This window comes from Hyla sarda, chromosome 3 (genome assembly GCF_029499605.1).
Source record: "Hyla sarda isolate aHylSar1 chromosome 3, aHylSar1.hap1, whole genome shotgun sequence".
Taxonomy (NCBI): domain Eukaryota; kingdom Metazoa; phylum Chordata; class Amphibia; order Anura; family Hylidae; genus Hyla; species Hyla sarda.
In genome coordinates, this window is record NC_079191.1 from 345544293 (window position 1) to 345566465 (window position 22173).

The 22173-nt window shown below is 35.7% G+C and overlaps 1 protein-coding gene across 6 annotated transcripts in view; it reads left to right on the forward strand.

Annotated features, from left to right (window-relative positions):
• GEMIN6 (gem nuclear organelle associated protein 6) overlaps nucleotides 1-22173 on the forward strand; it is a 29513-nt gene that overhangs the window by 1905 nt on the left and 5435 nt on the right. For 5 of the 6 annotated variants that reach the window (XM_056567456.1, XM_056567451.1, XM_056567453.1 and 2 more), the window contains exons 2-3: nucleotides 6303-6353; nucleotides 20601-20742. In XM_056567456.1, the coding sequence (XP_056423431.1) occupies nucleotides 6329-6353; nucleotides 20601-20742 (167 nt within the window). In that variant the 5' untranslated portion in view covers nucleotides 6303-6328. Of the gene's footprint in view, nucleotides 1-4182; nucleotides 4202-6302; nucleotides 6354-20600; nucleotides 20743-22173 lie in introns of those variants that run through there. The other variant, XM_056567454.1, reaches the window with a different exon arrangement.

Below are 22173 nucleotides of genomic sequence, written 5' to 3' on the forward strand. Positions count from 1 at the left end.
GCAAGTGTATCTAAACCTATTATGTAGGATACTGGAAGTGTATCTAAACCTATTATGTAGGATACTGCAAGTGTATCTACTCCTATTATGTAGGATACTGCAAGTGTATCTAAACCTATTATGTAGGATACTGCAAGTGTATCTACTATTATGTAGGATACTGCAAGTGTATCTACTCCTATTATGTAGGATACTGCAAGTGTATCTACTATTATGTAGGATACTGCAAGTGTATCTACTATTATGTAGGATACTGCAAGTGTATCTAAACCTATTATGTAGGATACTGCAAGTGTATCTAAACCTATTATGTAGGATACTGCAAGTGTATCTAAACCTATTATGTAGGATACTGCAAGTGTATCTACACCTATTATGTAGGATACTGCAAGTGTATCTACACCTATTATGTAGGATACTGCAAGTGTATCTACACCTATTATGTAGGATACTGCAAGTGTATCTACACCTATTATGTAGGATACTGCAAGTGTATCTAAACCTATTATGTAGGATACTGCAAGTGTATCTAAACCTATTATGTAGGATACTGCAAGTGTATCGAAACCTATTATGTAGGATACTGCAAGTGTATCTACACCTATTATGTAGGATACTGCAAGTGTATCGAAACCTATTATGTAGGATACTGCATGTGTATCGAAACCTATTATGTAGGATACTGCAAGTGTATCTACACCTATTATGTAGGATACTGCAAGTGTATCGAAACCTATTATGTAGGATACTGCAAGTGTATCTACACCTATTATGTAGGATACTGCAAGTGTATCTAAACCTATTATGTAGGATACTTCAAGTGTATCTAAACCTATTATGTAGGATACTTCAAGTGTATCTAAACCTATTATGTAGGATACTGCAAGTGTATCTAAACCTATTATGTAGGATACTGCAAGTGTATCTAAACCTATTATGTAGGATACTGCAAGTGTATCTACACCTATTATGTAGGATACTGCAAGTGTATCTAAACCTATTATGTAGGATACTGCAAGTGTATCTACACCTATTATGTAGGATACTGCAAGTGTATCTACACCTATTATGTAGGATACTGCAAGTGTATCTAAACCTATTATGTAGGATACAGGATACTTCCAAGTGTATCTACACCTGTTATGTAGGATACTGCAAGTGTATCTACACCTATTATGTAGGATACTGCAAGTGTATCTACACCTATTATGTAGGATGCTACTAGTGTATCTACACCTATTATGTTGGATACTGCATGTAGATAAATGTATCTATGCCTAATAATGTGTGATACAGCCTGTAGTATAGATACAGTATATCTGCCTGTAACAGCATATACATGCCTATTATGTGTAGTACTGCCTGTAGAGCAGTACTGCCTGTAAGTATCTAAGCTTATTAAGTGTGATACCACCCAGAGCCCTGTATCTAAGCCTATTCAGTGTAATACTGCCTAAATCAGTCTTGGCCAACCAGGGTGCCTCCAGCTGTGGCCAAACTACAACTCCCAGCATGCCCGGACAGCCTTTGGCTGTCCGGGCATGCTGGGAGTTGTAGTTTGGCCACAACTGGAGGCACCCTGGTTGGGAAACGCTGGCCTAGAGCGTTACTGCCTGTTAAGAAACACTACAGGTATCATCCGGCGTTTTTACTGCCGTTATTTGGATGAAAAAAACAAGAACGGATGCAATAACTGGTAATAATGGATGATAACTGATGACCATCATCCGTTATTTTTAATGTTTTTTTCTTAACCCCTTAAGGACTAAGCGGTTTTCCGTTTTTGCATTTTCATTTTTTTCCTCATCACATTTTAAAAATCATAACGCTTTAAATTTTTTACATAAAATTCCATATTATGGGTTATTTTTTGCGCCACCAATTCTACTTTGCAGTGACATCAGTCACTTTACCAAAAAATCCACGGCGAAACGGAAAACAATTCATTGTGCGACAAAATTGAAGAAAAAATACCATTTTGTCATTTTCGGGGGCTTCCGTTTCTATGCAGTGCATTTTTCGGTAAAAATGACACCTTATCATTATTCTGTAGGTCCATACGGTTAAAATGATACCCTACTTATATAGGTTGGATTTTGTCGTACTTCTGAAAAAAAATCATAAATACATGCTGGAAAATTTATACGTAAAAAATTCTCATCTTCTGACCCCTATAACTTTTTTTATTTTTCTGCGTACGGGCCGGTATGAGGGCAAATTTTTTGCGCCGTGATCTGAAGTTTTTTTTATCAGTACCATTTTTGTATTGATCAGACTTTTTGATCGCTTTTTTATAAAATTTTTTCATGATATAAAAAGTGACCAAAATACATTATTTTTGAATTTGGAATTTTTTTGCGCGTACGCCATTGACCATGCGGTTTTATTAACAATATATTTTTTATAATTTGGACATTTCCGCACGCGGCGATACCACTTATGTTTGTTTTTATTTACACCATTTTTTTTTCTTTTTTTTTATGGGAAAAAGGGGGTGATTCAAACTTTTTTTTTTAGGGAAGGGGTTAAAGGAGTAGACCAGTGGTGAACCCAGTGGTGAACAACTTATCCCCTATCCTAAGGATAGGGGATAAGTTTGAGATCGCGGGGGGTCCGACCGCTTGGGCCCTCAGCGATCTCCCAACTGCCCACGGGAAGGGGGCGTGTCGACCCCCGCACGAAGCGGCGGCCAACACGCCTCCTCAATACAACTCTAGGGCAGAGCCGAAGCGCTGCCTTCGGCAATCTCCGGCTCTACCATAGAGATGTATTGAGGGGGCGTGTCGGCCGCCGCTTCGTGCGGGGGTCGACACCCGCTATCTGGCCGAAGAGCCTGGCCCCCGTACAGAGAGATCGCAGGGGGCCCCAGCGGTCGGACCCCCCGCGATCTCAAACTTATCCCCTATCCTTAGGAAAGGGGATATGTTTTTCACCACTGGACTACCCCTTTAAATGACCTTTAACTTTCTTTTTTCACTTTTTTTTCCCCCCTATCCTATAGGGAGCTAGTACACTGCACACACTGATCTTTTACACTGATCCCTGCAAAGCCATAGCTTTGCATTGATCAGTGTTATAGGCAGTGGATTGCTCAAGCCTGAATCTCAGGCTTGGAGCAATCAGACGCAACAGACAAGTGAGGGGACCTCTGCTCGCGTGCCAACTGAGCTGCCGGGAAGCTTTACTTTCATTTTAGACGCGGCAATCAACTTTGATCGCCGCGTCTAAAGGGTTGATCGGTGCCGCACACTATTAGCCCAGGGTCCCGGCTATCATTAGCCGCCGGGACCGACCCGGTATGACGAGTGGGACCCTGCGTTATATAGCGGGACTGGGCGCAGGGTGTACAGGTACGCCCTGCATCCTTAAGAGGTTAAAAAACCTGATGTTTGTTCATCAGTTATTACCAGTTGCATACGTATATTTTTTTTATCTGGTTTTTAACCCTTTTTTTGTAAAGCTGTACTGAGCATGCGCAGTACAAAAAACGGATGTTAAAAAAACTGACTGATTCCCATAGACTTCAATGTTAAATTTGAACGTCCGGATTTAAATGTTTTTTAATTTTATTTATTTATTTATTTATTTATTTATTTTTGTCGGGCCAAAAATTAGTGCATGCACCGTCTTTTGTGCCGGCAAAAATAACAGACATTAGTAAAAACAGACATGCCTGATGCAAAAGGATGTTCAAAAAATCCCATTGACATGAATGGGATTTTTACCGGCCGATTTCAGGACTTTTTGCCGGTAGTACTATGGGAGTTTTTTTACAGGATGATACCTTCACACTGCCAGTTGTCTCCGTCAGTGTGAAGCTTGTTATTTTAGGATTGAGAATAGCCGGAGAGAAAATTATGCCTGCACCGCCTTTTTCTCCGGCTATTCTCTCCGAAAATAACGGTGCCCGATGGACCCTATTGCCTATAATGGGGTCCTTTGGGACCCTTTATGACCCATCACAGTTATGGCCATCAAACTGCAAAAAATAAAAAAAACTTTAACGCTTGTATTTGACAGGGCATACAGGCAGTGTAAAAGGGGCCTAAGCCTATTATTTGTAACACTGCCTCTAGAGCAGTGTATCTAAGCCTAATATGTGTGGTAGTTCCTGTAGAGCAGTGTATTCAAGCCAATTATGTCTGATAGTGTGTTTACCGCACACAGGCGTCGGAGCACCAAGGGTTCCGGGAACAGCCAGGTATGGTCCAGTACGTGACTATATAATGTATATAGTATTGGGAAGGCATCAGGCTTGTATCATGTTAGGAAAGCCCAAAAGCTGTGGGCTATGCATCTGTGGTAATGCCAAGTTTGTTTCTTCATCACATCTTTCTGGTTTCGTAAAATAGGAAGGGGCCCACATTTTTTATTCTTTTTTCTAAATAAATAAATATAGCTGAGCTTGCTGCATGGAGCAGAGCGGAGGCTGGTGCAGAGTTGCCATTGACTGCTGCTGCAGAACCTCTTGTGGCCAACAGTGAACAATCTATAGGACCATGTAGGACAGCTGAGGCCCACATCAGCCACAGCTCCGTAATATGGCTCTATTGATTGCTGCTGCAGAAACTCTTGGGGCCAATGGTGATCAGGGAATGGTAACTGGGCCTTAGCCCTGCTACATGGCCTTATAGCTCGATGGGTTCCCCACGGATCCCATTGACTTAAATGGGATCCATTTTAAAGTGGAACTCCGCCCCTAGACATACCCTATATACAAAGGATAAGGGATAAGATGTCTAGTGGCGGAGAACCCGTCCGGTATTTTACAAGAGTTGAACGGGAAAAAGAAAAATAGGACATGCAGTTTTTTTTCCTCTTAACTCTCGTTCTTCTGCCGGACTGGCTGATGGCGCTTCCTTTAGTGGAGCCCTAAGTATGATTTTATTCGCTGTCACCCGCACTACAAGTCTGTACCACAGGTTAGCGTGGGTGATTCCCTGGGCCATGTTCACATGCTGAGGGTTCAGTCACAATTATATCCTGTCAGAATCTGTATTTTACTCCCCAGTTATGGATATCAGAACAGTTCTGTACGAAATGAACGCTCTGCCGATTTTACTATACACAGTGGCCCTCATTTACTAATGCAAACCCGACTAACTCTCCATTTTACTTAGAAAACCCTAAAAAGGGGCATGGCAGTTGGGAAATCGGGGCATGGTCATCAAAAAGGGGAGGTTCCCGACATTTTCACAAAAACCTAACATATTTACTAAAGTTTCCACAGAAAATGTGGTGGATTTCAGCTGAGGAAAACCCTACAGATCAGAGCATGTGTAAAAAAATAAAAATAAAAAAAAATGTAGGGAAACCTTAGAAAATACCGTAGGGAATTAAAACCCACAAAGAAACCTACACAACACTCTTAGTAAATGAGGGCCAGTGAGTTCCGGCTGTACTATGTAAATACTACTAATGTATTGATTTTGAACCTGGAACTCTACAGTTGTTGTGAAACTACAACTCCCAGCATGCTCGGAAAGCCATTGTCCTATTGCGTTCTGTAGGTTTTCTAAGAACAACAAAGGAGAGATTCATCAAAACCTGTGCAGAGGAAAAGTGGAGCGGTTGCCCATAGCAACCAGTCAGATCGCTTCTTTAATTAGTAAAAGGGCCTTTAACAAAATAAATACTTTGGGCAATTGCACCACTTTTCTTCTGCACAGGTTTTGAGAAATCTCCCCTACAGTATATGAATGTTAGCTGAAAAAATCCAGTCTTGTACTCACCCACCTATGTTGCAGATCAGATAATCAGATTTCTTATGGAGGCCTCTAGAGATGAGCGAACTTACAGTAAATTCGATTCGTCACGAACTTCTCGGCTCGGCAGTTGATGACTTTTCCTGCATAAATTAGTTGAGCTTTCAGGTGCTCCGGTGGGCTGGAAAAGGTGGATACAGTCCTAGGAGACTCTTTCCTAGGAATGTATCCACCTTTTCCAGCCCACCGGAGCACCTGAAGGCTGAACTAATTTACGCAGGAAAAGTAATCAACTGCCGAGCCGAGAAGTTCGTGATGAATCGAATTTACTGTAAGTTCGCTCATCTCTAGAGGCCTCTGGTTCAGCAATGGCAACCACTAAACAACTAAACTAATTATAAATCTACATGTTTTACATCTGGATTTTCTATCACGTATTGCATCAAAATCTGCAGCGGTTTTCTTTCCTACCCCAAAGGCATTTCCTTTTTCAAGTTCTTGTTCTAGGTACAGGAGGTGTTTTGTTGGGCTGTTAGCTTTCTGTTTCCATGTTCTGAGGATATTATATTGATTTATGTCACTTTTACATTCTTTCAGATTGTAACCATTGATCACACGCTGCAATGGACACTGGTGTAGTTACACAGGGTAAGACGTGCAGTATTCACACAGTGTATCTATCCTACTGGAATTACTGAAAAAACATTGGGTTGGACCACCATTACTAAGGGTCCTGCAAGGAAAAAAAATATTTGTGTGTCTGTGTATAATTCTACACACACAAATTCTGCTGCTCAGTTAAAAGAAGGGATGTTCTGTAGCATAATTTTCCATGCATAATCTGTCAGAGATGTCCCAGCACTGCACTGTAGTGGCTAGGGATGGGGCTCACTGTCCCCAGCAGGTTGCTGTAGACATCTGGTACATTTTTAGATTGTCTTGTCTAACGTTTTACTGCGTCACTGTCAATTAGGCCCAGAGTTTTCATAATTGGAAAAATACATGTGTGTTTTTTTTTTTTTTTTTTTTGTGACCGTTTTTCCATTTAGTCTTCTGAGCCAGAGTCAGATCAGGATTGATAGGATTTCCACATATCTATTGACACACAGCCATTTCCGTGTGGAGATTTCCAAAGTGGATCATAATTCCACCGAAAGAATGGATATGTAAATTTTTCCACCAGAATCTGCGAGTAAAATCCTATGAATTCAATAGGACTTTGAATTTCTGCACCAAAAAAAAGCACCAATTCTGCTTCGCTTTACCATGGATCAAAAGAAAAAAAAACTTTAACCCCTTAAAGGGGTACTCTGCCCCTAGACATCTTATCCCCTATCCAAAGGATAGGGGATAAGATGTCAGATCCCCGCAGTCCCACTGCTGGGGATCCCGGGGATTGCCGCTGCGGCACCCCGCTGTCATTACTGCACAGAGCGAGTTCGCTCTGCACGTAATGACGGGCAGTACAGGGGCCAGAGCATCGTTATGTCACGGCTCCGCCCCCCTCAATACGAGTCTATGGGAGGGGGCGTGGAGGTCGTCATGCCCCTGCCATAGACTTGTATTAAGGGGACGGGCCGTGATCTCACGAGGGGCGGAGCCATGACGTCACACTGCTCCGTCCCCTGTATCGCCCGTCATTACGCACAGAGTGAACTCGCTCTGTGCAGTAATGACAGCGCAGTGCCGCAACGGGGATCCCGGGGGTCCCCAGCAGCGGGACCGTGGCGATCTGACATCTTATCCCCTATCCTTTGGATAGGTGATAAGATGTCTAGCGGCGGAGTACCCCTTAAAGAGGTACTCCGGCGCTAAGACACATCTTTTCCGTGACCAGTTGTACTTTGTAATGACATCACTAATTTTACCCTAAAATGTATGGTAAACCCCAAAAATAATTTTTTGTGTAAGGAAATTTAAATGAAAATCCTAATTTTGCTAATTTGGGGGGTTTCGTTTTCGCGCTGTACACTTTACGGTAAAAATGACAATACGATTAAAATGATAACCATGCTTACATACATTTCTATTATTGTACTGCTCTTAAAAAATCTCAAACTTTTTTTTTAACAAAATCAGTATATAATTGCCCTATTTTGACCAACTCTAACTTTCTTCTTTTTCTGTATTCAGGGATGTGTGAGGGCTCATTTTTTGCGCCATGATCTGTAGTTTGTTTTGCTACCATGTTTGCATATATGTAACTTTTTGATTGCTTTTTATGAAAAAATTTTGCAGTTTGATGTGACAAAAAAGCTGAATTTTTTCTTCTTCTAACGTTTAGGCCGTTCCCCGTAGGGGATCTTTAACATTACATTTTTATAGTTCGGACATTTACGCACACAACAATACCAAATATGTTTATTATTTATAGTTTAAATATCATTGAAATTATTAATTTTTGTATTAATTAATTATTACATTTTGTATTAATTATATTAATTAAAACTTTATTGGGGGAGGGGCTTTTTTAACTTTTTTTTTTTTTTACATTTATTTTACACTTTTTTAGTCTCCATAGGGGACTATTTATAGCATTCATTAGATTGCTAATACTGTTCAGTGCTATGCATAGGGCATAGCGCTGATTAGTATTATCGGCGATCTTCTTCTCTGGTCTGCTGGAAGGCAGATCAGTGCAGAAGACCTGGGAGACGGACAGAGGCAAGTGAGGGGACCTCCATCCGCCATCTTGGCTGATCTGATCCCAGCGGCAGTGCTGTGAGCGATCAGGTCAGCCATTATAAGTGCCGCACTGCAACAGATGGCGTGATCTGTAGTGATCACGGCACCTGAGGGGTTAATAGCAGACATCAGCGCGATCGCTAATGGCTGCCTTGAATGGCGGGTTCGCCGCTGCTGACAGCCGCCGGGACCCGCTGGGAATGAAGCGAGTGCAGCTCCTGCGCTTGCGTCACAGCTGTGCCGTGAATGTACAGCACTGTGCGGTAAGTTATGTTATACAAAATGACTTATACAAACGTCATGTTCTGCTGGTAGTTCGCGCATCATGATGTTTATATAGGTAATTCAGTTAACCCGGCGATGCTTGGCATTGCACGGGTTAACAGGCAGAAGTCCCGCTGTTACCAGCGGGAGACAACTTCTGCAAGCCCCCCTAGGACCATCTGTGGATGGTACTGGTCAGCGATCACTGTGATTGGTCCCTGTGGGCCAATCAGTGTCTCAGCTGACTGGGGGGGTTAAAGTTAATTTCCCCCGCTCTGTCCACCCCTAGAAGTCCGGGCAGAAAAGAGGAAGATAAGAGCTGCAGTGGGGACATACCGCAGGTCCGGCGATGACAGCGTGGATTGGCGGCAGGCAGGTGGAGGAGGCAGCGGTTGAAGGAAAGTGAAGGACGCAGAGGCAGCAGTGAAGATCGCTATAAAGTGATCTTCTCTGCTTCTATGAGTTTGAAAACTACAACTCCCATTTTTCATTTACACATCTGAATTTAACGAAAAGTCGTCAAACACCTGTGAAGTGTTAAAGCTCACTGAATCCCTTGTTACATGCCTTGAGGGGTGTAGTTTCCAAAATGGTGTGCCATGTGGGGGATTTTTTGCTGTTATGGAACCATAGGGGCTTCCTAAATGCGACATGCCCCCCAAAAACCATTTCAGCAAAATTTGCTTTCAAAAAGCCAAATGTGACTCCTTCTCTTTAAAGCATTGCAGTGCGCATTCAGAACACTGTACATCCACACATGGGGTAGTTCCATACTCAGAAGAAATGGGGTTGCAAATTTTGGGGGGGCATTTTCTCCTATTACCTCTTGTAAAAATTGAAATTTGGGGAAAAAACTGCATTTTAGTGAAAGAAAAGAAAATGTCATTTACACATCCGAATTTATCAAAAAGTCGTCAAACGCCTGTGGGGTGTTAAGGCTCATTGGACCCCTTGTTACGTGCCTTGAGGGGTGTAGTTTTCAAATTAGTATGCCATGTGTGTGTTTTTTTTTTTGCTGTTACGGAACCATAGGGGCTTCCTAAATGCAACATGCCCCCTAAAAACCATTTCAGCAAAATTCACTCTCCAAAATCCCATTGTCGCTCCTTCGCTTCTGAGCCACCCACAGAGCACTTTACGCTCACATATGAGGTATTTCCTTACTCGAGAGAAATTGGGTTACACGTTTTGGGGGGGGGGGTCGCATTTTCTCCTTTTACCCCTTGTAAAAATTCAAAAACTGGGTCTACAAGAACGTTAGTGTAAAAAATAGAAATTTTTAATTTTCTCCTTCACTTTGCTGCCAAACTTTTGAAACACCTAAATGGTTAACAAACATTCTGAATGTCATTTTGTATCCTTTGAAGGGTGCAGTTTTTATAATGGGGTTATTTATGGGGTATTTCCAAAATGAAGACCCCTTCTGGTCACTGAAAAATTCTGATTTTGAAAATGTTGTGAAAAATTGGAAAATTGCTGCTGAACTTTGAAGCCCTCTGGTGTCTTCCAAAATTAAAAACATGTCAACTTTATGATGCAAATATAAAGTAGACATATTGTATATGTGAATCAACAATTTATTTGGTATATCTATTTTCCTCACAAGCAGAAAGCTTCAAAGTTCGAAAAATGCAAAATGTTCAAACTTTTCATGAAATTTAGGAATTTTTCACCAAGAAATGATGCAAGTATTGACGACAATTTACCACTATGATTGTGATAAAGTAGAATATGTCACAAAAAACAATCTCTGAATCAAATTCATAAGTAAAAGTATCCCAGAGTTATTAATGCTTAAAGTGACAGTGGTCAGATGTGCAAAAAATGCTTTGGTCCTTAAGGCCAAAATGACCTCGGTTGTTAAGGGGTTAAAGGGAATATGTCATCAAATGTGATTATAATTTTATTTATATTTTTAGTTTAAAAAATGTTTTCATTTTTTTTTATATTTTGGGAAATTATAAAAAAAACATGAAAATTAACTTGCTGCAAATTAGACCTCCCCGTCTACCTTCCTCCTCTGTCTATGTGCAAAAGGAGAGGGGTTAGGGGGTTTTATAGTTTTTTTTTTCAATTCCACCATCACCATTTTGTTGGTGTCTGAAGAATGGTCAAGAACAGACTAGGTGTCTCTTGATAGGTCACTGCTCCTCAGGGACTTCAAGAAAATGGTGCTGGCTCCCCCTTTCATTTCACCTAGCCTGTGCTATGCACATGTGCATTAAGCAGCCCATGCTTTTCTATGAGACACTCGGGGAGATTTATCAAAGGATTTAGACAGTTTTTTCCTGTCTAAATTTGTCGCACAGAAAGTCGCAGTCTAAATATGTGCGACTTTTCTGCAACTTTTTCTGTAGAGGATTTTTAGAACATGATGCATGTAAGTCTATTTTAGATGGAAATGCATTGGAAAATGCATTGGTGCTGAATTTATCAAGTGCGACTTTTGTGCGACAAGTCGCATCTGCCCAAAATACGCTGAAATGTCAGACCATGTTGGAGCAGGTCTAAATGCAGTTTAAGCTGTAGATCCTGAAGTCTGAGCACAGAATTTATCAAGGGCTGTGAGACCTTTGATAAATTAGGAGCACAATAGACAGGAGACTACCACATACGCTGGTCTATAAGCATACCCAGAATACACTAGATTAGGAAATGTCCCCCACTCTGTCTTAACTTTCTTATGCCCTGCGTCTGCCATAAAGCAATTGTGTAGGTGTTGTGAAGTGACACACCACAAAGAGGCTACAGTAATGGCAGCCCCCCGTACACACGTACACAGATTTGATGAGCAGGATTTGATGCACAGGATTTTCTGCTGAAGATTTCAATGTAAACTAGATCAAATCTGCACAGAATCCTGTATGTGTGAATGTACCCTAAAACTATATTGTCCTAAAACGAATTACATAAATGAAATGCTTTATCTTAATAGACTAATTTTATTTATTAAAAAAATAAAATGGTGAGACATTCCCTTTTAAGGGGTTAAGTATTGACCGTTCAGTCAGACTGGACACCAATGGAACCTGTCAGACCCCATTGTCTTTTAACCCCATAACGACATAGGACGTAAATGTACGTCCTGGTGATGCGGTACATAACGCACCAGGACGTACATTTACGTCCTAAGCATAACCGCGGGCATCGGAGCGATGCCCGGATCATGCGCGGCAGGTCCTGGCTGTTGATCGCAGCCAGGGACACGCCGGTAATGGCAGACACCCGCGATCCCGCGGATGTCCGCCATTAACCCCTCAGATGCCGTGATCAATATCGATCACAGCATCTGCAGCATCGCGGTCACATAAGTGGATGATCGGATCGCCCGCAGCGCTGCCGCGGCGATCCGATCATCCTGCATGGCAGCCGGAGGTCCCCTCACCTGCCTCCGCTGTCTTCCGGGAGTCTTCTGCTCTGATCTGCCTTCCCACAGACCAGAGCAGAAGATGACCGATAACCCTGATCAGTGCTATGTCCTATACATAGCACTGAACAGGATTAGCAATTGAGTGATTGCTAATCCTGTTCAGTAAAAAAATAAAGTAAAAAAAATTTGAAAAACCCCCTCCCCCAATAAAAACGTAAATTGTCCCATTTTCCCTATTTCAACCCCAAAAAGTGTTAAAAATATTTTATATACATATTTGGTATCGCCAAATGTGTAAATATCTGAACTATTAAAATAAAATGTTAATGATACCGTACGGTGAACGGCGTGAACGTCAAAAAAAAGTCCAAAATAGCTACTTTTTTATAACATTTTATTCCAAAAAATTTTAATAAAAAATTTATTCAAAGTTTTATATAAGCAAATATGGTATCAATAAAAAGTACAGATCACGGCGCAAAAAATGAGCCCTCATACTGCCGCTTATACGGAAAAATTAAAAAGTTATAGGTCTTCAAAATGGGGATCTTAAACGTACTAATTTGGTTAAAAAGTTAGATTTTTTTTTTTTTTTAAGCGCAACAGTAATAGAAAAGTATGTTATCACAGCTATCATTTTAATCGTATTGACCCAAAGAACAAAAGAACACATGTCACTTTTACCATAAATCGTACGGCGCAAAACCTTCCAAAATTAGCAAAATTGCGGTTTTCTTTTTAATTTCCCCACAAAAATAGTAGTTTTTTTGGTTGCACCATACATTTTATGGTAAAGTGAGTGATGGCATTACAACGGACAACTGGTCGCGCAAAAAACAAGCCCTCATACTAGTCTGTGGATGACAATATAAAAGAGTTATGATTTTTTGAAGGCGAGGAGGAAAAAATGAAAACGTAAAAAAAAAAAAAAATTCTGCGTCCTTAAAGGGGTATTCCAGGCAAAAACTTTATTTTATATATCAACTGGCTCCGGAAAGTTAAACAGATTTGTAAATTACCGTATTTATCGGGGTATACCACGCACCGGCCTATAACACGCACCCTCATTTTACCAAGGATATTTGGGTAAAAAAAGTTTTTTACCCAAATATCCATGGTAAAATGAGGGTGCGTGTGTGCGGTGCGGTCTAGAGCCCTGCTGCCGGCCCTTCTTTCCCCCCTGGCTATCGGCGCCGCTGCCCGTTCTGTCCCCCTGACTATCGGTGTCGGCACCGATAGCCAGGGGGAGAGAAGCGGCGCCGATAGCCAGGGGGAGAGGAGGGGCAGCGGCACCCATTGCCGGCGCCGCTGCCCCATTGCCTCCCACCATCCCCGGTGGCATAATTACCTGGGTCGGGTCCGCGCTGCTGCAGGCCTCCGGAGCGCATCCCCTGCATCGTTGCTATGCACGGCGCGGCGCACTGACGTCATACCCGACCCAGGTAATTATGCCACCGGGGATGGGGGGAAGTAACGGGGCAGCGGCGCCAGCAATGGGTGCCGCTGCCCCTTCTCTCCCCCTGGCTATAGGCACCGGCAATGGGGTGCCGGCACCGATAGTCAGGGGGACAGCGGCGTTGATAGCCAGGGGGAGAGAAGGGCCGGCAGCAGCGCTCTAGACCCCAGGAAAGGCAGGGGGAGAGAAGCGGGCAGCGACGGCCTCTCTCCCCCTGCCTTTCCTGGGGGTGTATCGGTGTATAACACGCACATAGACTTTAGGCTAAAAATTTTAGCCTAAAAAGTGCGTGTTAAACGTCGATAAATACGGTACTTCTATTAAAAAATCTTAATCCTTCCAATAGTTATTAGCTTCTGAAGTTTTCTGTCTAACTGCTCAATGATGATGTCACATCACGGGAGCTGTGCATGATGGGAGAATATCCCCATAGGAGGTGGACAGCTCCCCGGACGTGAGTCATCAGAAAACAGCAACTCAACTTCAGAAGCTAATAACTATTGGAAGGATTAAGATTTTTTAATAGAAGTAATTTACAAATCTGTTTAACTTTCCGGAGCCAGTTGATATATAAAAAAAAGTTTTCGCCTGGAATACCCCTTTAACCCCTTAACGACGCAGGATGTATATTTACGTCCTGCGCCGGCTCCCGCGATATGAAGCGGGATCACGCCGCGATCCCGCATCATATCGCGTCGGTCCCGGCGCTCATCAACGGCCGGGACCCGCGGCTAATACCACACATCGCCGATCATGGCGATGTGCGGTATTAACCCTTTAGAAGCGGCGGTCAAAGATGACCGCCGTTTCTAAAGCGAAAGTGAAAGTGACCCGGCTGCTCAGTCGGGCTGTTCGGGACCGCCGCGGTGAAATCGCGGCGTCCCGAACAGCTGACCGGACACCGTTAGGGCCCTTACCTGCCTCCTCGGTGTCCGATCGGCGAATGACTGCTCCGTGCCTGAGATCCAGGCAGGAGCAGTCAAGCGCCGATAACACTGATCACAGGCGTGTTAATACACGCCTGTGATCTGTGTAAAAGATCAGTGTGTGCAGTGTTATAGGTCCCTATGGGACCTGTAGCACTACAAAAAAAAAAAGTGTTAATAAAGGTCATTTAACCCCTTCCCTAATAAAAGTTTGAATCACCCCCCTTTTCCCATAAAAAAAATAAGTGTAAAAAATAAATAAAAATAAACATATGTGGTATCGCCGCGTGCGTAAATGTCCGAACTATAAAAATATATCATTAATTAAACCGCACGGTCAATGGCGTACGCGCAAAAAAATTCTAAAGTCCAAAAAAGCGTATTTTGGTCACTTTTTATACCATTAAAAAATGAATAAAAAGTGATAAAAAAGTCCGATCAAAACAAAAATCATACCGATAAAAACTTCAGATCACGGCGCAAAAAATGAGTCCTCATACCGCCCTGTACGTGGAAAAATAAAAAAGTTATAGGGGTCAGAAGATGACATTTTTAAACGTATAAATTTTCCTGCATGTAGTTATGATTTTTTCCAGAAGTGCGACAAAATCAAACCTATATAAGTAGGGTATCATTTTAACCGTATGGACCTACAGAATAATAAGGCATAATTTTTACCGAAATATGCACTGCGTAGAAACGGAAGCCCCCAAAAGTTACAAAATGGCGTTTTTTCTTCGATTTTGTCGCACAATGATTTTTTTTTTTCCGTTTCGCCGTGCATTTTTGGGTAAAATGACTAATGTCACTGCAAAGTAGAATTGGCGATGTGAAAAATAAGCATAATATGGATTTTTAGGTGGAAAATTGAAAGGGTTATGATTTTTAAAAGGTCCTTAAAGGGTCGCTCCCACCATCCTATTTTTTTTTTGCTAGCCCGTTTCCCCCCCCCCCCCCCCCCCCCCGCTACGGCACTAGCCCGTCTCCTCCTCCCCCCCCCCCCCCGCCCCGCATACCCCGTTCCCTCATTACACTTGCAGTTACTGCAGAGTCCGGCAGCGGGCGTGCAGGGACAGAGGCGGCGGTGGCGATGTGCGGGAGGAGTGGCCTCCCAGCCAGTGGCCGGGGAGCCAATGCGCTCGCTCCCGCCTGTCTGATTGACAGGCAGGGAGCGAGTGCAGCCTAACTGAAAAAGGACTGATTGCCACTCCAAAATCAGTCCTTTTTCAGTGGCCGGTTTTTAAATGTAAATTAAACCTTTTTAATGAAAAAAAAATAATAATAAAAGTATATTAGAGATATGTTGTAGTACATAAGTACTACAACATATCAAAAAATAAAGTTGGTGACTGTGCCCATTTAAGGGGTTAAGGCCCAAATGGACTGCGTCCTTAAGGGGGTTAATCAGGTACATTGGGTTTTGGGGTGCTTGACAAAAATCGCACTACACTGCAGTTTTTTCCTATCAGATTTGGTAAAATATGAAAAAGAACCTCCAATGCAGATTCAAACAGAGCATTAGTTGTATTAGATCTGAAACAACAATCCAGTTGCGAGATCCTACCTTACATTTTGTTTTAATCTGCAAAGGAAGCCCAGATGTCAACACATACGCCATGCCTGAACCTAGAGAACATTTCCATATTTGTACTTCCATGCACTTTATTAGAAACCTATCATGTGTAAGGCTGGGTTCACACTACGTTTGTAGTGTACGGGTGCCGGATCCGGTTGGAAGTAGCAAAAACCGTCCGCTCCCGTACCCCAGCCGGATCCGGCCAGAACCCCATTCATTTCAATGAGCTAACCGGAGTCAAACTCATACGGGGCAAAAATGAGCTGACCGGAGTCCGCGTTTGACGCTGGTCGGCTCACTGAAATGAATGGAGTTCCGTCCGGATCCGGCTGGGGTACGGGAGAGGCCGGTTTTCGCTCCTCCCAACCGTATACGGCACCTGTACACTACAAACGTAGTGTGAACCGGCCCTAATAGAAGATCTAAACAAAATCCTTCCTGCTGGGGCACAACGAGTATAGCCCGAACAGGATACAATTGTGTGTGTGTGTGTGTGTGTGTGTGTGTGTATATATGTGTATATATATATATATATATATATATATATATATATATATATATATATTATATTATATTATATTATATTATATTATATTATATTATATTATATTATATTATATTATATTATATTATATTATATTATATTATATTATATTATATTATATTATATTATATTATATTATATTATATTATATTATATTATATTATATTATATTATATTATATTATATTATATTATATTATATTATATTATATTATATTATATTATATTATATTATATTATATTATATTATATTATATTATATTATATTATATTATATTATATTATATTATATTATATTATATTATATTATATTATATTATATTATATTATATTATATTATATTATATTATATTATATTATATTATATTATATTATATTATATTATATTATATTATATTATATTATATTATATTATATTATATTATATTATATTATATTATATTATATTATATTATATTATATTATATTATATTATATTATATTATATTATATTATATTATATTATATTATATTATATTATATTATATTATATTATATTATATTATATTATATTATATTATATTATATTATATTATATTATATTATATTATATTATATTATATTATATTATATTATATTATATTATATTATATTATATTATATTATATTATATTATATTATATTATATTATATTATATTATATTATATTATATTATATTATATTATATTATATTATATTATATTATATTATATTATATTATATTATATTATATTATATTATATTATATTATATTATATTATATTATATTATATTATATTATATTATATTATATTATATTATATTATATTATATTATATTATATTATATTATATTATATTATATTATATTATATTATATTATATTATATTATATTATATTATATTATATTATATTATATTATATTATATTATATTATATTATATTATATTATATTATATTATATTATATTATATTATATTATATTATATTATATTATATTATATTATATTATATTATATTATATTATATTATATTATATTATATTATATTATATTATATTATATTATATTATATTATATTATATTATATTATATTATATTATATTATATTATATATATTATATTATATTATATTATATTATATTATATTATATTATATTATATTATATTATATTATATTATATTATATTATATTATATTATATTATATTATATTATATTATATTATATTATATTATATTATATTATATTATATTATATTATATTATATTATATTATATTATATTATATTATATTATATTATATTATATTATATTATATTATATTATATTATATTATATTATATTATATTATATTATATTATATTATATTATATTATATTATATTATATTATATTATATTATATTATATTATATTATATTATATTATATTATATTATATTATATTATATTATATTATATTATATTATATTATATTATATTATATTATATTATATTATATTATATTATATTATATTATATTATATTATATTATATTATATTATATTATATTATATTATATTATATTATATTATATTATATTATATTATATTATATTATATTATATTATATTATATTATATTATATTATATTATATTATATTATATTATATTATATTATATTATATTATATTATATTATATTATATTATATTATATTATATTATATTATATTATATTATATTATATTATATTATATTATATTATATTATATTATATTATATTATATTATATTATATTATATTATATTATATTATATTATATTATATTATATTATATTATATTATATTATATTATATTATATTATATTATATTATATTATATTATATTATATTATATTATATTATATTATATTATATTATATTATATTATATTATATTATATTATATTATATTATATTATATTATATTATATTATATTATATTATATTATATTATATTATATTATATTATATTATATTATATTATATTATATTATATTATATTATATTATATTATATTATATTATATTATATTATATTATATTATATTATATTATATTATATTATATTATATTATATTATATTATATTATATTATATTATATTATATTATATTATATTATATTATATTATATTATATTATATTATATTATATTATATTATATTATATTATATTATATTATATTATATTATATTATATTATATTATATTATATTATATTATATTATATTATATTATATTATATTATATTATATTATATTATATTATATTATATTATATTATATTATATTATATTATATTATATTATATTATATTATATTATATTATATTATATTATATTATATTATATTATATTATATTATATTATATTATATTATATTATATTATATTATATTATATTATATTATATTATATTATATTATATTATATTATATTATATTATATTATATTATATTATATTATATTATATTATATTATATTATATTATATTATATTATATTATATTATATTATATTATATTATATTATATTATATTATATTATATTATATTATATTATATTATATTATATTATATTATATTATATTATATTATATTATATTATATTATATTATATTATATTATATTATATTATATTATATTATATTATATTATATTATATTATATTATATATTATATTATATATTATATTATATATTATATTATATTATATTATATTATATTATATTATATTATATTATATTATATTATATTATAATATTATATATTATATATTATATATTATATATTATATATTATATATTATATATTATATATTATATATTATATATTATATTATATATTATATTATATTATATTATATTATATTATATTATATTATATATTATATATTATATATTATATATTATATTATATTATATATTATATTATATATTATATATTATATTATATATTATATTATATATTATATATTATATTATATATTATATTATATATTATATTATATTATATATTATATTATATTATATTATATATTATATTATATTATATATTATATTATATTATATTATATATTATATTATATTATATATTATATTATATATTATATTATATATTATATTATATATTATATTATATATTATATTATATATTATATATTATATTATATATTATATATTATATTATATATTATATTATATTATATATTATATTATATTATATTATATATTATATTATATTATATATTATATTATATTATATATTATATTATATTATATTATATTATATATTATATTATATATTATATTATATATTATATTATATATTATATTATATATTATATTATATATTATATTATATATTATATTATATATTATATTATATATTATATTATATATTATATTATATATTATATTATATATTATATTATATATTATATTATATATTATATTATATATTATATTATATATTATATTATATATTATATTATATATTATATTATATTATATTATATCTGCACTGATAGATAGATATCTAAATGTTAGGTCTCCCAATAATTACACAAACTGATAGACCAAGAAGGGAACCTCTAAAAAATACCTTTTAATTATATCAATGTTAAAATCACAATGGTGAAAAATAGTGATTGATATATATATATATATATATATTATTATAGTATTTATTTATTTTAGAACCACAACAAAAAGTGTCCACTCAGTTTTGTGTTTTACATAGTAGACCTACAGAAACTATGTACTACTACATGTAAGTAAATATACAAATAAATGACACAATTTATATATGTATATATATTTGTATAAATTTAATATATAATTATACATAATTTCATAGCATAAACAAAATCATAAAAAATACCAAACAAGATGGGTAATAATGAGATGGTAAGGGCATGTGCAAAAAAAGCGGATATTTAACTGGTTTACTAAAACTAGTAGGATAATGAAAAGCCCTGAAAGGGGCTTAATGCACATTAAGTTTGGCTCTATAATTTATTGGTATGAATAATAATAACCATAGTTGTGTTCACTAATTTAATTTATAGGAGAAGAGAAACCCATCGCCAACTGGACTGACAGAAGCCCACCAGAGTGGGAAGCTTATGTGAACAAGGAGGTCACAGTTACTGCCGACGAGAAGAACAAATACCAAGGATGGGTGGCCACAATCGATCCAGTGTCTGCAAGGTAAATGTCAAGTGAATAGCTGGTGATGGCCAAAGATCAACAAGTATATAAAGCAGTTATTGGCCATGAAAAATCTAGTGTGTCTACTGGAGACTTAAATAATGCAGGTCCCTGTACCCTGTTTTAAAGCGCAACTGTTAAGGAAATTATACCCCCCCCAGACTAATAACATGATAGTATAGATGATGATACGTGTAATGCAGCTGTACTTTTGGCTGCTGTTTATCACACTTTATCAGCAGGAAAATAGTTTTATCGTGCGGTCAGCAACAGTCGGATAGACGTGGCTGGGGATCGTAATGCCCCACCTCCGCCATGCCTATCCCCTGTAAGTGAGCGCTAGACCACTGTGTGATTGACACATAGGTCCCCACCCCCCGATGTCCATGATGTGCGGGCCGGCGTGACTCCACTGAGCCTATACATATAATGTGCACCTTTATGTTATATGAAATACAGTGCCCGTACTCCTCTTCTTTCTTCTCATGGTGCCGGAAGATGCGCTGCTTCTGCTTTCACTACAGGCAGTGAGCTGCCTCTAGCACTGCGCAGGCGCACTGAGCTGGCGGCAGACAACGGGAGCGAGCTCTCTGCCTATAGTGAAAGCAGAAGCAGCGCGTCTCCGGCACCATGAGAAGAAAGAAGAGGAGTACGGGCACTGTATATCATATATCATAAAGGTATACATTATATGTATAGGCTCAGTGGAGTCACGCCAGCCCACACATCATGGACATCGGGGGGTGGGGACCTGTGTGTCAATCACACAGTGGTCTAGCGCTCACTTACAGGGGATAGGCGTGGCGGAGGTGGGGCATTACGATCCCCAGCCACGCCTATGCGTCTGTTGCTGACCGCACGATAAAACAATTTTCCTGCTGATAAAGACTGATAAACAGCAGCCAAAAGTACAGCTGCATTACACGTATCATCATCTATACCAGCGGTCTTCAAACTGTGGCCCTCCAGATGTTGCAAAACTACAGCTCCCAGCATGCCCGGACAGCCAAAGGCTGTCCGGGCATGCTGGGAATTGTAGTTTTGCAACATCTGGAGGGCCACAGTTTGAAGACCATTGATCTATACTATCATGTTATTAGTCTGGGGGGTATAATTTCCATGACAGTTGCGCTTTAAGTAATAGAAGGGCGTGGGCACTTGTTGTGGGGCACTCGCTTTTCCTTTTTACTTGACACCTGTAGTGCAGAGCTGATCATGTTTTGGTATGTAAATTCCTGTTCTTTTGTACAGGAAGGTCACATTAGCAACTCTACTGAGGAGGATAAAGTCTGCAACAACACAGTTGTCTTCATGACTGCAGGCTATATGGGCACCTAAATTCACAGTGTAGCATTCACTAAATGGTTCTGAGAAAAAGGTAGAAAAATGACTTGGACATTTAGAAATGACATATAAAATATATCCTGAAGA